General features: G+C 44.2%; 1 protein-coding gene across 1 annotated transcript; it reads left to right on the top strand.

The window, feature by feature from the left end:
- Positions 1–6353: 6353 nt before the first annotated feature.
- LOC148097504 (uncharacterized) lies at positions 6354–15311 on the top strand. The gene is made up of 4 exons (XM_087832111.1): positions 6354–6596; positions 7834–8043; positions 10111–10332; positions 12868–15311. Exons 1-4 carry the CDS (start codon positions 6434–6436, stop codon positions 14052–14054), a joined length of 1782 nt encoding a protein of 593 aa, XP_087688237.1. The 5' UTR covers positions 6354–6433; the 3' UTR covers positions 14055–15311.
- Positions 15312–17263: the final 1952 nt, after the last annotated feature.

Below are 17263 nucleotides of genomic sequence, written 5' to 3' on the forward strand. Positions count from 1 at the left end.
CTGGAGTGGAAGCTGAACAGCAGGTGAGGGAACTGACTGGAGTGAAGGCTGAACAGCAGGTGAGGGAACTGACTGGAGTGGGAAAGCTAAGGGATGAACAGAGGTTGGCGACGCTGATGGTTGAGCTAATGACAGAGTTACCGAGGGGGATAAGATTGCGGCCTGGGCTAATAAGGCTGGTGCCTGAGCAGGGGACACTTCAGCTAGCCTAACCAGGGACAGTGCGAGGGCGTGAAAGGTAGGATCAGGAGGTGGATGAAGAGGCGAAGTAGTAGTTGGGCCGGTTAGCTCTTCCAAGCCTCCAGGGAGGTCAGGCTGGGTTGAGGCTGCCCTCAGCCTGGGCGCTGGGACAGGCACGGGAGGTGGCTGGACACCAGTCACCCCCACCCGGGAAACAAGAGTGGATGTGGAGGTAGACTGCGTCGCAGCTGCCTTCCTCCTGGGAGCTGGCACCGGTGTGGGAGCTGGTACTGGTGTGGGTGTAGGCCGGGCCCTAGTCATCTGAGGTGATGAAATGGCTGAAGAGGAAGGCCAGATCTGGGCTGCCGTGCTGGTGGGGAATGGCTGAGTGACGGGTGTGGAAATGGTGACCGGGTGTGTGCTACTGGCAGGTTTATCAGCGTTCGGTCTGTTTCTTCTGCCACCACGATTTACAGTCTTTGCGGGAGCACAGCAGAAAAACTCTTCCCAGTCTACATCATCCAGGAGGGAATCTCCCCATGAATCGGAGTAGAGTCCCTTAGTTAATCTGGGTGAAGTGTCAAATGAGGAGGGCGGAAAACAATTACCGGAACTCACCACCGGGAGTTGTTGACAATAGTCCGTGTTATGGCGGCGTGTGCGCCGCTTTCTCCGGGAAGAGGAAGCGGCCGGGGTGAACAGCTGAGCCTCTGGCGCGGTAGCCTCCATTGAGCCGAGGTGGGAGGCGTAGCCGCGGTGTCGTGGCGAAGGTGGAGGTCCGGCGAATGAGGCGGCGGGTGTGTGAACGAGGAGCGGAGCGGCGAGAGAGGGAGCGGCCGAAACGCGGCATGAAACGTCCGCTCTCCGCGGCAAATGCTCCGGGGCAGGTGAGGCAGCAGGTGGGGGAACGCGGCGTCTCCGAGGCCCGCCCAGAGCCAGGCGAGTCCCCTCGAAGACGTGCTCTCTCTCCGCGAAGAGCCGCTGTTTTCCCCTGACCAACTCTGCCCAACGGTAAAGCGCCGCCACCTGCCGCTCGTTGAGGTCCGAGTCCGCTGGGTCCCAATCGTGTCTTCGTGGCACGGGTCGTGTCATTCTGTCAGGCGTTGTGGAGTGGAGGCGAGGAAGAAGGAACCCAAACGCAGGACTCACAGGTAGGTGAAGACTGGTGGATGTTTATTATAAGGAGTGGAGGAACAGAGGGTGAACGGACACTGACTGGCTGGAACACTGAATGGCTGACTGACTGAGAGAACACGGGGAGGACAACATCACACGAACATCATCAATGACACGACAAAGAACGAATGGAAACAGAAGACCTAAATACACAGACTGATGAGGATGATAATGAGAGACCGGTGAGTACACAGCTGAACATAATCTGGCTAATGGCACGAGACGAGGTGACAGGAACAAACAGGAAGTGACGAAATAAACTGAACGTGAACAAAACGGAAAGCACTGGGTCACCGACCCAGGAACCCTGACAAACTGACAGCATTTTGTCCAAGCGCACAGCTAAAACCGCAGCAGCCAGCTCAAGACGTGGGATGGTGACTTGTTTTAACGGTGCCACCCTTGCTTTACCAATAATAAAGGAAACACACACTTCCTGCTTGCTATTAGATAGCCTAAGATATGATACAGCACCATACCCAGTTTCACTGGCATCACAAAAGTGATGCAGCTGTGCACCTTTTATCTCCCCAAATCCTTTGGGTGTGACACATCTACTGATACTAAACTTGTTAAGAAGAACTAAATCCTCAACCCATTTTTGCCAAGTTTGTGTCATTTCTGCTGGTATTGTCTCATCCCAGCCAAACCTCAGTTTACATAGATGTTGCAGAATTTGTTTTGCAGGCAGAATGACTGGAGCTAAGAAACCCAAAGGGTCGTAAATGGAGCTGACATTGGACAGAATACCACGTCTTGTAAGTGGTTTGTCCTTGTTCACAATACTGAATGTGAAAACATCATGTTCAATATCCCACTGCACACCGAGGGCTCTTTCAGTGGGGAGCTGGTCCCGACTAAGGTCCAGCATCTTTACACCTGTGGCTCTATTTTCCTCTGGGATCTGACAGAGGACAGAGCGATCACTACATACCCACTTATTGAGCTTAAATCCCCCCTTGGCACACACCTCAGTAAGCTGCTGATAAAGTGAGACGGCCTGCTCAACAGACTGGGTAGATTTAAGACAGTCATCTACATAAAAACTGTGCCTGATTGTATGTATAACCTCCTCTGGGTACAGATGTTGGTTGTCATCAGCAGTCTTTAGTAGTGCATAGGTGGCACAGCTGGGGGAGGATACTGCACCAAAAATGTGGACTAACATCCTATGTTCCACCAGCTGTTTTGTGATGTCACCATCGGGCCACCAGAGAAAACGTAAAAAGTTTACGTGTTCCTCAGCTACTCTGACCTGATGAAACATCCCTTTAATGTCTGTCATAAGCGCTATTGGACCCTGCCGAAAGCGAATCAGCACACCTAATAAAGTGCTAGCCAGATCTGGGCCTTGTAATAGCTCTTTGTTCAGTGATGCTCCAGCAAATGTTGAAGCACAGTCATACACAACACGCAGTGTTTTCTTGCGGGGGTGGTAGACCCCATGATGAGGTATATACCACACCTTTCCTTCCTCATGCTTCAACTGTTCTTGTGGTATAATTTCTGAATGTCCCTCCATACTAACATTGTGCATGAATTCTTTGTATTCTTCAAAGAATAACTGATCCTTCTGAAACCGTTTTAGCAAATATTGCGCCCTCTGCTGAGCCACCTGCTTGTTGTTTGGCATTCTTACTTCAGGTTTACGAAAAGGTAATTTCAAGTAATAATGACCATCTTTAAGCACAGCTGACTCTGACATTATGTTCATGAACTGTTTGTCTTCTTTTTTTTTTTTTTTTTTTTTTTTTTTTTTTTTTTTTTTTTTTTTTGCGCCTGTCCCGTTTGGCTCTTTTGCCATCAGAATTATTGTCTAAAGGCGAAGAAAGATGCCCAACGGATTTTCTTTACCAAATTGACCATCCCAGCTTTGCCGTAATGGTCCATTTGATTCACCTTTTATTCTTTATTTTATTTTCACTTGCTGAATACGGGACAGACTTGACTGGGGGAAAGAAAAGGGAGAAAGAAAGAGGGAAAGAAAAACAGTTGAGAAGAGGGACGGGGGAGAAGGGCGAAAAACAAAAACCAACAGAATAAGCAAAAAAATAAATAAATAAATAAATAAAAAAAACAAAAAACAAAATACATGTATCGATCACCTGGATCACCTGTTGAGAAAGAAAAAAGAAAACAAGCAGAAGAAAACGAGAGTAATACAATAAACAACATCACAATGATATATGGGAATATGACAGTAAATACTAAATATTAAACATTATTGTGCAGCACGTAAGATCGACAGCACAGTGTGCATTGAGGTAGGAGCCAAAAAGGGTGTAGTTTGTGTGTGTGATCACCCGTGTGTACACCTGTGAGTATGGACTTGCTTGTTTTCTTAAAAGGTTCCCTCATGTAATGATCTGCTAGAGGGTGTGGGGGGCCACTGCCCCGTCCTCCAGGGCATGAAGTAGGTATGGAGGAGATCAAAACCCCAGACATCCAGAGGCCCCCAGAACACAAGAGACCAAGGAAGACCAACAGAGGGGCAGCCGTGCCACTGTCCCAGAAAGAGCTGAGGAGAGTCCCAGATGAGGGATCACCCAGCAGCCACGGAGCAGAAGCCAGGGGGGGTTGCAGCGACGTGCCCGTGAGCTCCGCCGGCAGCCAGCTGTGCCTGAGTGACCGAGCCCCAGGCCGAGAGGCCGGGGGCACCCCACCTCCGAAGTGGCCCAAGCGAGCCCCAGGCTCCAGGCCCCGATAAGCAGCCGCCAAGGAGTGAGCCGGTGTGCACCCGGACGCCCACCCCCGGACACAAAGAACCACCAATGCACCGATGTCTGAGGGAGTCCGCCCCCGGCAGGGGAAGTGGTGGGGGGAGATAGGCCTCCAAACCTTGGAGGGCCTGAGCTGTCCTCAGAGAGGTGGCGTCTGATACCCAACCTGACATATGGACACAGACATACAGGCACACACAGATACAAACATCCATTCCCACCCTCATGCTCTCATATGCACTTACTCCACACTTAACCAACGTGGAGACAGACATAAAGAGACGCTGTACACACAATCACACTCCCCAAGCGTACTCTACAAACCGGGTCTAGGTACCCTTGCCCCTGGGGGGGGGAACTGCACCCAGACCCAGGTTGTGTTACCCTTTTTCCCTGCGGTGGGGAGAAGCAGACCGCCCCGACTCCGCAGCAGCAGGGAGGCCCCACATTCCGGACCCCAGTCGGACGGCCAACTCCTCCTCCTAGCCCCCCTGCTCCAGCAGACCGCAGAGAACGAGGGTGAGAGAAGACTCCTAACCTCCCTCCACCCGCTCATTGTAGTGTTGATGTATGTGTGTTCTAAGGTGCATTTAAAACCCAGGAGGGCATGGAGCTACCTGCCAGAGAGCAGCAGGTAAGCGCATAGTCCCTCCTGCTAGCCCTCAATGTCTACGTGTATTTAAAATTGAGAGGTGGGCAACGACGCCAGGGGTGAGGTGTACACCCTGATGGTAATTGAGATTCCGTGTAGCGTGCCCACCCCCAAGATCCTATATGTATGTGTAATGAGAGTGTGAGTAATGTGAATGTCTAAGTTGCGGGATAAAATTGAGGCAGAGGCAGCCAGAAGGGGACAGAGGGGGGGGTTACCCCCTCTGCACCCTGGTGACACACCCCCACTCCAAGGCCCTGCATGTGTGGGTGGTTGTGGTGGAGCGGGAAGAGGGAGGCAGCTGGAGATGGGGAGGGAAGGAAGGGAGGGGCAATTGACCCCTCCCTGGGGCCAGCTCCCCCGCTGACCCCAGTAGGCACCCCCATACTCCACGACCCGCCAGGGAAGGGGGGCCCAGGCCCATCCGAACCGGGGCCCAGCGCAGCGGCGCCGCCCGGCCCCACAGAGCCCGGGGCAGTCCACCCAACCCCACCACAGAGAAAACTGCACCCACCCCATCATCCACTCATCTTCCAGACTACATAAGACAATAGACGCCCAGGCTGAGATCTTCCTCCACCTCTCCTGTATCTCCCCCTCTTGCAGAGAGAGTTCCTGAGAGAGGAAAGCTCCTGCAAGATGTGACAACCCCCCCCCCCCACCAGTTGAAGAGCCCCCCAGGTGGCTCGGCGCACCGGCGGCACCCCACGCCAGTGGCGGGCCCCCATATACCCACCGGCCCACAACCCCGGCAACACACCAACCAGGACCCAGGCCCCCGAGGCCCGGCCAGGGCCCCAGGCCAGAGCCGGAGCGCCCCCAGAACCTCACGCCCGTCCCGGACCCACCCAGGGGCAGAACTGTTTGTCTTCTACAGACATTTCTGCACGCTCATTACACTGGTTCTCCACAAAATCTTGATTATACTGTTTAACCAAAATATTCATATTAATGTATTTGTATGTTGTTATTTCACTTCCACTTCATGGACTTAACAGAGAAATCAGGAGACCCTCCTTTATCAAACAGATTGTAAATAATTATAGTTGTGATTATAATCAATGAGGACATCATTGATGATGTTAAATGTTGGAAAAAAATAAAGATTTTTCCATTAAATCAAACTTTAATCAATTAATTTTCTTTATTCCAGGATATCACTTATAATCGCGTGGCAAAAATATCAACCTAGGCTAAGAGAATCTGAGTGTTTAAAACAGAACAAGACTGTTGATGAAAACAGCAGGCACACAGTAACATCAAGCAGCACGGTTTAAGCTGAACACATTAAAAATCTCAACAAAAAAAAAAAGGGGGGGGGGGGGACTTTAAATATTTAAATATCTTTCTATCAACAAAGCATTCTTACTTTACTGCTGCTGTGATGATAATAAAGCAACAGTATGAGTGTGAGGCATGTAAGTCAGAAAGGGTTAAGCATGGTTTGATGGTCTGCAGAAAGAAACCTTATACACAATGAATTGGTCATTTGAAACCATAAATTCTTTATCCAGGTTTCTGGAAAGTACCAGACTTGATTTTTGTTGGACTGACCTGAAGAGGGCAGCAATGCGCCTTTGATACTTCCAGGCTACCGGAAGTTCAATAGAAGAAGAATAGCGGAAATGATGCCGTTCAGCACTTGCGTCGTGATCGAGTTTTGTTTGAAGAATTTAGTTTGAATGTATCGGTTGTTGTAGCAATAATGTCTTCAGTTCTTCATCTAAGAGAAGTTATCAAGGAGAGATTAACTACTGCCGCAGAACAAATCTTCTCAGAGTTTGAAAAAACGATCGTCCGGTATGAGGAAGAGATCAGTCAGCTAAGACTGCTGGATATCAAACCCGGGATAAAGTCACACAGTACAGGTGTGTAAACTTCTGTTATTAGTAGTAAATTCATGCGTTGATTTACAATAGTTTTTAATATAATCAGCCAATTACATGACAGCAGTCAATGCATTTCGGCATGTAGACGTGATCAAGATGACCTGCTGTTAGTTCAAAGTGAGCGTCGTGTTGGGGAGGCGAGTTGGATTTAAATCACTTTGAGCGTGGTGTGGCTGTTTGTGCCACACTGGCTGGTCTCAGTGTTTCAGAAACTGCCGATCTGCTCACATTTCCAGCACAAACGTCTGTATGATTTAGAGAGAGAAGTCCGAAAAGAGAAATTATCTAATGAGGGCAGTTCTTTGTTTATGTCAGAGAAGAATGGGGAGACAGCTTGTAAGGAGAAAAACCTCAGGAAAGCAAAGAATCACGGGCCCAGAGTTAATTCGTGTACATGGACGAATCCTGTGCAGGAAATGCGCCCAGGCATCTGGTCAGACTTTATTATATACTCACGTAACACCCATGGGTGGAGTACAAGTTAGGAAAAAACAACTTCTTATCTGGTGATTGCATACGAGGCTACACAGGATGCAGCCTTGCAACACAAAGATGGACAAGTTGATTAACGATCTTGTAGTGGGTTAAAACAATACATGTGGGTGTTGGCTAAACTTGAGCAACTTCCTCATGTGATCACTTTGTTCCAGCTAAAGAATTTGCTGACACGCTATGTACAGGCATTACTACAAAATTCAAATAAGGCTATACATGAAGGTAATAAGGTAAAATCTTTTGACACAGCTTCAACCTACAGGAAGGCAACAGTAGGTCCAATTATGACTTTTTGCAACTAAGATATGCAGAAGAGAATATCTGAATACACATAACTAGAATTGTGTACCTAATAAAGTGACCACTGAGTGTATATTGATTAGTAAAATATTAGAAAATTAGCATTAACATATACCGGCCTTCTTAAAATGCTGTAGGTTTTCATTATCATATTCTGATCATCCTGTTGTTCATTTGTTTGTATGTTTTTTTTCTTTTATTTATTTATTTATTTTACATTGTGTGGTAATCACTGGCATTCACATCTAAAAATTGGACCACAGTTGTTCAGCTGCAGGGTTAATAACATCACCCAATCAACAAATGACTATGAGTAAATGTTTCTCTAGTAAAGTCTGCAAGAATCCTTGAAACCATAAACTTAATTCTCCATAGGTGACTATTGTCACTATTTTCTTGTGTCCCTTTGTTGAACACGAAGGTCTGGATGATCAGCAGGTCTGTGACCAGGAAAGGAGCTTCAGTCTCAACCAGCAGGACCCAGAGCCTCCACAGACTAGAGAGGAGGAAACCTGCAGCAGTGAGGAAGGAGAGCAGTTTGAACTGAAGCAGGAGGCTGAAGGCATTCATGTCTGGACAAGGGAAGAGCTGGATTTGTTGTGTAAACCTGGAGTAAAGCTGACCACAACAGGTATGTAAAACTGTAATATATTATTATTTTTATTATTTCAGAATTCAGAAATGAATATGACTCATATAAAAACATCACATGAGGATATCAGAGTTAACTCCTCATGAAAAGAGCTCACAAAGACAGGCGGTGAGCATTTCTGCCTGGCATACTACCTCACTGAAGACATATTTTGTGTTAGTACAGTAAAATAAAAACTGGGTTTTAAGTTTATATATTATTTCCTGCATATAGATTTAAGTCATGTTGGCCCAGAACTGTACGCAGAATGTAGGAAAACCGTTGAGGCAATGAAAAATGTGGATATTGGCCACAAGGACCAAGTTGGACTAGTGATTTGTACGCCTCATAAATGATGACTTTCTGCATATGAACAGAATTCTTTGCTGTTCAGCGCATGAGAGAGAATATTTAAAACACCTTAAATATCACTCGCATATCTGAGAGACCCATTCAGCTACTCTTTAATCCAAAATGTAATCAGCCTATTACATTGCAGCAGTCAGTGCATTTCGGCATGTAGATGTGATCAAGATGACCTGCTGAAGTTCAAAGTGAGCGCTGATTTAAATCACTTTGATTGCGGTGTGGGTGTTTGTGACAGACTGGCTCCGCTGAGTGTTTTAGAAACTGCTGATCTGCTGAAATTTTCCAGCATGAACATCTGTATGATTTGCAGAGAGTAGTCCGAAAAATAAAAAATCTAGTGAGGGCAGTTCTTTGGGTGAAAACTCCTTGTTGATGTCAGAAGAGAATGAACAGACTGCTTCAACCTGACTGGAAGGCGACATTAAGTCCAATAAGCACATTTTACAAGATACGTAAAAGAGCATCTCTGAATACACATAACATGTTGAATCTTGAAGCAGATGGGATACAACAATTGATTAGTATAATTGGTTACAACCCCATTACCTTAAAATGACAGTGAGTTTACTGTACTTAGGAGGTCACCAGCTCTCAATCTCAGAGCACCTTTGTGATTCGGTGGGACACAAGATTTGCATCATGGATGTGAAGATGACAGATATGCAGCAGCTGTGTGAAGCTCTCGGGTTGATATAAACCAAAATATCTGAGGAATATTTCCAGCATTTTGCTGAATCTCCACAAAGAATTAAGTCAGTTCTGAGGACAAAAGGGGCTCCAATCTAGTACTAGGAATGTGTACCTAATAAAGTGACCAGTGAGTGTATAGTTATTAGTAAAATATTACAAGATTAGCTTTCATTGTCATATTCAGATCATCCTGCTGTTCATTTGTTTGTGTGGCTTTTTCTGTTTGTTTTTTTATATTGTGTGCTAATCACAGGCAGTCACAAAAATGAGCACTTTAACACTCTAACAGCTTCTTGACAGTTTAGCCTCTGTTAGAATCACTGACAAACTCTTAAACTGGTTTAAATATTTTCTCTCTGGCTCCTGTCGGTTCAACCAAGTCATAAATCGTGGCTCAAAGAGTTGGCAGTTCGTCTTTTAACCGGAAGGTTGCCGGTTCGAGCCCCGGCTCGGACAGTTTCGGTCGTTGTGTCCTTGGGCAAGACACTTCACCCGTTGCCTACTGGTGTTGACCAGAGGGGCCGATGGCGCGATATGGCAGCCTCGCCTCTGTCAGTCTGCCCCAGGGCAGCTGTGGCTACAACTGTAGCTGCCTCCACCAGTGTGTGAATGAATAGTGGAATTGTAAAGCGCTTTGAGGGCCCCGAAAAGCGCTATATAAATGCAATCCATTATTATTGTTATTATTATTATTATTATAAAATGTAAATTCCCAAGAATTCTCATTTCCAATGCGGTGTTCCCAAGAGATTTTTCCTGAGATCTCTTTGATTAAATTTCCACTGTTATTGTGGGCCTCTGGAACTCCTTCCCACCAGACATCCATTACATTGACTCTCTCTTCACTTACAACCAAGCAGAATATGAAATGTTTGGTTTGTTAAATATGAGAAAAAGGTCAAGTTGCTAAAGCTTAGGGACACTCAGGGTCAGAATATTCACTATGACATGACCAACATTTTCTTGTCATGACATTAGTCACTATTTTCTTGTGTCCTTGTGTTGAAGATGAAGTTCTGGATGACCAGCAGGTCTGTGACCAGAAGAGGAGCTCCAGTCTGGACCAGCAGGACCCAGAGCCTCCACAGACTAAAGATGAACAAGAGGAAATCTCCCTCAATCATGAAAGTGACCAGCTTTCACTGAAGCCAAAAACCAAAGATGTCATCGTCTGGACTGGGCAGGAGCTGGACATCATGTGGAACCCTGAAGTAAAGTTGCAAAGAATAGGTATGTGTGCTTCCTAAAGTCCTCAATAAATCTCCACTGTCTTCTGGGCATTCAGCACCAGGTTGTTGCGGCTGCACCAGGACACCAGACGTTCAGCCTCCATCCTGTAGACAGACTCATCCCTGTCCGAGATGAGTCCAATAACGGTGGTGTCAAACTTAATCAGCTTGACAGACTGGTGGGTGGAGGTGCAGCAGTTAGTGTACAGGGAGAAGCGCAGAGGAGGACCAGGATTTGCCATTATTAAAACTCACCCTGGCACAATGCCGTCCTTGCAGAAGTGGATATAGGAGGTGACAGTGTCGTAAACTCATCCCAGCCTTTAGAAGTAGCCCTCAATGTGTCCCAGTCTGTAGATTCCAAGCCGTGCGTCTCTCCACCACAGCCTCGTTACTCCAGTTTTTTAGTCCTCACAACAGGTTTGAAGAGCTTCAGCCTCGCGGGCATCAGAATGATCATGACGTGGTCAGAAAGTCCGAGTGCAGCACATGGCACAGCGTGATAGGCTTCGCTAATCGTGCTGTAACTGTGATCCAATGTCCTCTCCTTTCTGGTCGAGTATACTGTTTATATTTGGAAGTTCCTGGCTCACATCGGCTTTTTTAAAGTCCCCAATTTTGAGGAAAAACAACCTTTTAGCAGAGAGGGGAGGGGCGGCTATCTGCTGCAACCAGTTGGAGGTGAGTGGAGGGGGAGGAAAGCAGAGAGTGCCAGAGTTAAATTCTATAAAATGTGATAGTGGTGTAGTATAAACACACAGCGCGAAAAGAGGTGAGTGAAGAAGAAACACTCAGGCACCATGGGAAGCCCTCGGCAGCCTAATCCTATTCATTGCCTGCTCAGGCAATTTATGGTTAATCTAAATAAAAATGTACTGCAGTAGGTGTCATGTAAAGGTTTTGACTAATTTTTAAATAAACATTTAAGTGTTTTCTGCCATTTAACCGTTAATACAAGCCTTTTATATATCAAGTATTTTGTTTTCTCCTACATTTTGTGTGTTTTGTTACAAATCACCTTTATTTTCTCATCCTTGGTGATCTGTTTATGTTTTAATTGATCTTTGTTCTTGTACAGTTTTGGTATTTGATTGTTGCTGTTATAAATATATGAATCTCTCAGCCCTAATCCCCACCACAAACACACAGTGTTGTGTTGTCGGTTATGGTATCTTCTCTGTTGGGAGCACATGGAGGCAGGTTGATAACCATGGAGGAGCAAGAAGAAAGAGGTGGTGGTATGATATCAGTTTTATGCAGAAAGTTTTCATGCAACATTTTGGGGATGAGCATAAGGTTTTGAACTGGAGGAAAAATCTTGGTGAAACACATGTGAGATGTTCAAGGCAAGAGTTTAAGTCAGTTGAACCGTTTTTAGATATGACTGAAATTACATACACATGAATAGATTACTCTTAAACAAAGACTCAACAGTCACCTAATATCATAGAAAGTACGACACAGTAATATTTATGAGAATCTAATAGTTTTTTTTTTTACAGCTGACATTTTTTATTTTTTTTTTAAATCTCCCCTGATAGGTGATACAAAAATTAGATTTCCACTATTAACTGATGCAGAAGCTGAGGAGAAAGTAAGAAGTCAGTTTAAGTGAGTTTAAGTTTAAAATGTCCACCCACTTCTCCGATAAAATCTACAATTCAATTAAATTTTATTTATATAGCGCCAAATCACAACAAAAGTTGCCTCAAGGCGCTTCATAGATACAGAGAAAAACCCAACAATCATATGACCCCCTATGAGCAAGCACTTTGGCGACAGTGGGAAGGAAAAACTCCCTTTTAACAGGAAGAAACCTCCGGCAGAACCAGGCTCAGGGAGGGGCGGGGCCATCTGCTGCGACCGGTTGGGGTGAGAGAAGGAAGACAGGATAAAAGACATGCTGTGGAAGAGAGACAGAGATTAATAACAGATATGATTCAATACAGAGAGGTCTGTTAATACATAGAGAGCGAGAAAGGTGACTGGAAAGGAAAAACTCAATGCATCATGGGAATCCCCCGGCAGCCTACATCTATTGCAGCATAACTAAGGGAGGATTCAGGGTCACCTGGTCCAGCCCTAACTATATGCTTTAGCAAAAAGGAAAGTTTTAAGCCTAATCTTAAAAGTAGAGATCTGAAATCTGAAATGAAATCTACACCCAACAAAGTTTGGGTGTTCTGTTTTTTTTGGGTGTTCTGCCAGTTTTCAAGAATTTGAGGTTTGCTCTGCAGCATGGAAAGGGAAAAAATATTCAAACAGATTCCGGATTGAGTTAAGTATGGTAAATATTTATATTTGGCTTTCTGAAATATATGATTCTAAACTTAACTTGATCACAGAAGAAGAGTGTTTTTTCATATAGTTTGTAAATGAGCAGCCAAAATGGTTTTCACCGAGTCGGCAAAATAGTTTCTCCCCACAACATGCCTTTCACTGGTATATCTGAATAATATGCTTACCATGTGGAGACCTGCTAATGGTTAAGGTTACCTTGTAATGTATGTTTTGTTTTTTTAATCTGTCCCTTCAGATTTTCCACAACATGACTGTAAGGACGAGGAGGGGCTCACACATCAGCACGTCTGCAACCAGACGAACTCCAGTCTGGACCCGGAGGATCCTTCACAGATTAAAGAGGAACACGAGGAACTCAGTACCACTGAAGAGGGAAAACCGCTTGAACAAAAGCAGGAGACTGAAACTTTTCCTGCTAGTGAAGAAAGTGACTACAGGGAACCAGAACCAAGCAGTGTCCTGCTCCTTTCTCACAACTCTCCTGTCACAGATCAGTGTGAAAGCAAGGACAATGACTTACACAGAAATAATTCGAATCAAATCACAGCAGACCCGATGGTTACAAATTCCAAGAAAGTACTTTCATGTGGCACCTGTGGAAAGACATTTAATAGGACGGGAAACTTGAATCGACATATGAAAATTCACACAGGTGAGAAGCCACATTCTTGTAGTACCTGTGGGAAAAGTTTTAGTTGGAAGTCAGACTTGACAAGACACATGCGAATTCACACAGGTGAAAAACCACATTCTTGTAGTACCTGTGGGAAAAGATTTAATCGGAAGGAATCTTTGAAAATGCACCTGGAATATCATACAAGTGAAAAACGATATTCCTGTAGCACATGTGGCAAAAGATTTCATCTAGACACAAATTTGAATAGACACATGCGAATTCACCTAGGTGAGAAGCTGAATTCTTGTGGCATTTGTGGAAAAGGTTTTGGTCAGAAGACACGCCTGGATAGACACATGCGAATTCACACAGGTGAAACGCCATATTCTTGTAGCACATGTGGGAAAAGATTTAAGTGGAAGGCGTATTGGAAAATTCATATGAATTTTCATACAGGTGAAAAAAAACATTCCTGTATCACTTGTGGGAAAAGATTTCATTTAAAAACAAATTTAAAGAGACACATGCGAATTCACACAGGTGAGAAGCCATATTACTGTAGCACCTGTAGGAAAAGATTTAGCGACGCAGCAAATTTTGCAAGCCACATAAAAAGTCATACAGGTGAGAAACCACACTGTTGCAGAGGCTGTGGGAAAGGCTTTATCCATTTGTCAAGCTTGATAAGACACATGAGAGTCCACAGGGGTGAAAAACTTTATTGTTGTAGCACATGTGGAAAAAGCTTCAGTTCTTCGGTACAGTTGAAAATGCATATGAAAAACGATGCTAAGTTTCATTCTTAGAAAATGTTAATGGTGTCTCTCGCTACATGCACGTGTACATTTGGTAAACATAGCTTTTTCTATGTGTTTTGGCTCTTCATCCACCTTAAATGAAGGGTGAAGATTTTCTAAAGCTTAGTTTTTGTTTACATGTGGATTTTAAAAAAGCATTTGAAAACATGAGTTTGTCTCGTGTTCACCTTCATCACTTTTTTCTAACGTCATTGTTTTATTATTTGTAGGCTTTTGATTGGTTGACATATCTTCATGTTTTTAGAAAGGACCCCAACCCGACACACTGTTCCATGTTTATTTAAGAGTCTTTATTGATTTCAACACTGGTTTATTGTTCTCTAGGTTCAGCACCTAGGTCCATCAGCTTTCCAGCTGTCTTTGCTTCTGGTCTCTGACTTCACTATAAAAAGGGGAGAAACCTCATTAGTTCATCGTGTGCACCTTTCCTTGCCACCTCCCTTGCACTACCCCTCCCCTGCAGCTGAGCCAGAGTCCACCTCTGACACAATGTTGCTTAAGGCATGGTCCTGATAGTGCTTGAGATATTCTTTTGTGTGTTCATGTGGTCAGAGCTATTTCTTAAAAACAAACTCAGACAAATCACTGTTTTAAAAAAAACTGCCCGTGTACATGTGGAGGTAACCTTTATTTAAATCAGTTTTCTCTTTGAAATTCAGTTTGAAGGTGTTTAAAGCACCGGTTCCATTAACTGTTTGCCGACTTGCACCCTGCCTAAACTCCCATTGGGTTTGTTTTTTTAAAATGACATTTATACACTTATTTTACCGAATAAAACTTGAAGTAATATAAGTACGTCCATGCTTTAAATGCTACATGGTCATACTCTCCCACACTGCACTGTTGATCTACACACGTCGGTTGCAGCCATTTTCTCTCCATCATTTCTGCACAGAGATCAGCTGTCAGTCAAACATTATGGGTGGTACCTCCACATCTTCTAGTTGTTCTCTTGATGTTTTGGACTTTTTAAAGGAGATCTTTCCTGTGACTGTTTATGGAGGCTATCACTGCTCATCATGAGTTTGATTTACAAAAATATTTCTCTATCCTCTAAATGTTTCTTGAATATTTGTTTTGAAAAATGTCGACATTTCTCTTTGAGTATGGCAGACTGTGTGTTTTTGTTTTTTCAAAATTATCAAATGAGGAAAAACTGTGATTTTAATGAATTCATATATTGTTTTGATGTTTTATTGTGTAAATAAACTGGAAGGTTTAACTATAAATCAAACTTTGAACAAAGTCTTTTCTTCTGTCTTCATGTTCTTAAGTCCTTTCAGATGTTTGTAATGGTCCTTGAATGCAGCATCAGTGTTACAGGTTGTGACTCCTGTGAAAAAACGGACACAGTGTGGTATTACCAGTGTTGGGACTAACACGTTATTAAGGTTCAAATGTTCACTGAAAATTTAGTTTTATATAAATATGATATTGAGCTCAAAAAGCTATAAAGTTCCTAACTCTCACAGCTTCTCTGCAAAGGGTTTCCCTAAGAGAGAGGAAAAGTGGTTATCAAGAACTTGAGGACATTACCTACATATAAACAATTCTAAATTTGTTGGGTTTTTTTAATGTCAGAAGGAGAGAGGCACTGAGGCACCATCTTCCGTCCCCCGGCGCTCCTGAACTGCCTACAGAGCAAGTATGAATGATGCCTGAGTGGACCTACACAACTCACAAGCTCCTGGCTCTCTCGGGTCCTCTGCAGAGGGTTTCCCTAGGAAGGCAGGCATAGCAGGGTCACCGGGGGATGGGGGGCTGTGCCTCACTGCCCTCCCCTCGTCGAAGAAACCCTCGTGCAGAGGAGTTCAGAAAGCCAGAAACTTGTGTATGTTGACTATGTCCTTGTGAGCCTCCACCATTTACTGGTGGGTGCAGCCTGAGCTGTCTAGAGACAGACCAGACCAGCTGCACAACACAGACACTTCAAACCTCATATGAGGACAAAAACTACCACAACAACAACAGAAACAAGAAAGAAAACGTAGCTTAGAACCATCCAGGGTTACAGGAGACGGCAGCACTGCAGAGGTGAGGACGAGCAGCTGTTTGAAAGAGACAACACAATACACACAAAAACACGAGAAACAAAGAGGTCATATCCAAATACATTAATCAATTATTGGAATAATCTAAGTATGCAAACTAAATATCACGGGAGAGCTCATGAGACTACAAACACTGACAATGACATGGTCCAGTTCAGAGTCACAGGTTTAGCAGAGGTGAAGCAGCTGCAGCCATGTATGTCAGTACCCACCTGTCACAAAGACCAGCCTTTCCATGCCTGAGTCTGCATTAACTGTAAGCACTGAAGTATTTTAAATGATGAGTCATCTAAAGAAATCATCCAGTGTATAGTTGTTTGAAGGGAAAATCAGATTTGCTGATCTGCCCACCCAGAATCTTTCTTCTGAAACATCCTGCAAAGAACTATTTTTCACTTTCTTACTTTAAGTACATTTCAGAGCCTGTATTTTTCTTCTTCTACCTGAATAGAGAAGTTGAATCAGTATTTAAACTTTTATTTTTTAAAAGTAGTATTTGTACTTCTACTTAAGTACAGAATGTCTGTACTTTTGCCACCTCTGGAAGAGACTGATAGCAGCCTGATATCAATGCTGATATGCCAAAAAGCAGTCTAAGGGGTTACTTTTGTCCCTGGCTGCAATAAAGATGTTCTTGACTTTTATGTTAAGAAATTAAGGCTATAGTGTCCACTTTCAGTTTGTGTCTCTTGAGCAATAAGTGGTTCTACGTTGTTTTGCTAGCTGCACTGATTTGGAAAACCCATCTGTTAGCTGATATGCTCTGATAATAATCTTTATAAACCTTCTTGTTTTCCAGTGAGCTCTCAGTTCTGTCATTAGTTAGCTAACATAAACATTGTTAAATCTATGTCTGTCTGGCACAGAGAAGACCCAAATGCAGACGTGTGGTGACCAAAATGAGTTAACTGAAGGAGAGGCATTTGTTAAGGCTGATTGACAAAACAGAACAAAAATAAGAAAACCAAACGGAAACAAGGAACTAAGCAGGAAAACCTAAACGGGATAGACCACTAGGAACTTGGAGACGCAGGAGAACAGACACGCTGACAAAGGACAGAGGGATGAGGGGTAATTAGGGAAGTGGAGACACCTGGGAACACAGCAGTAAGCAAAACTGAACACAATGCACATGAGATGAGGTAC

The sequence above is a fragment of the Neolamprologus brichardi genome, chromosome 18 (genome assembly GCF_056152115.1).
Source record: "Neolamprologus brichardi isolate AB-2024 chromosome 18, ASM5615211v1, whole genome shotgun sequence".
Taxonomy (NCBI): Eukaryota; Metazoa; Chordata; class Actinopteri; order Cichliformes; family Cichlidae; genus Neolamprologus; species Neolamprologus brichardi.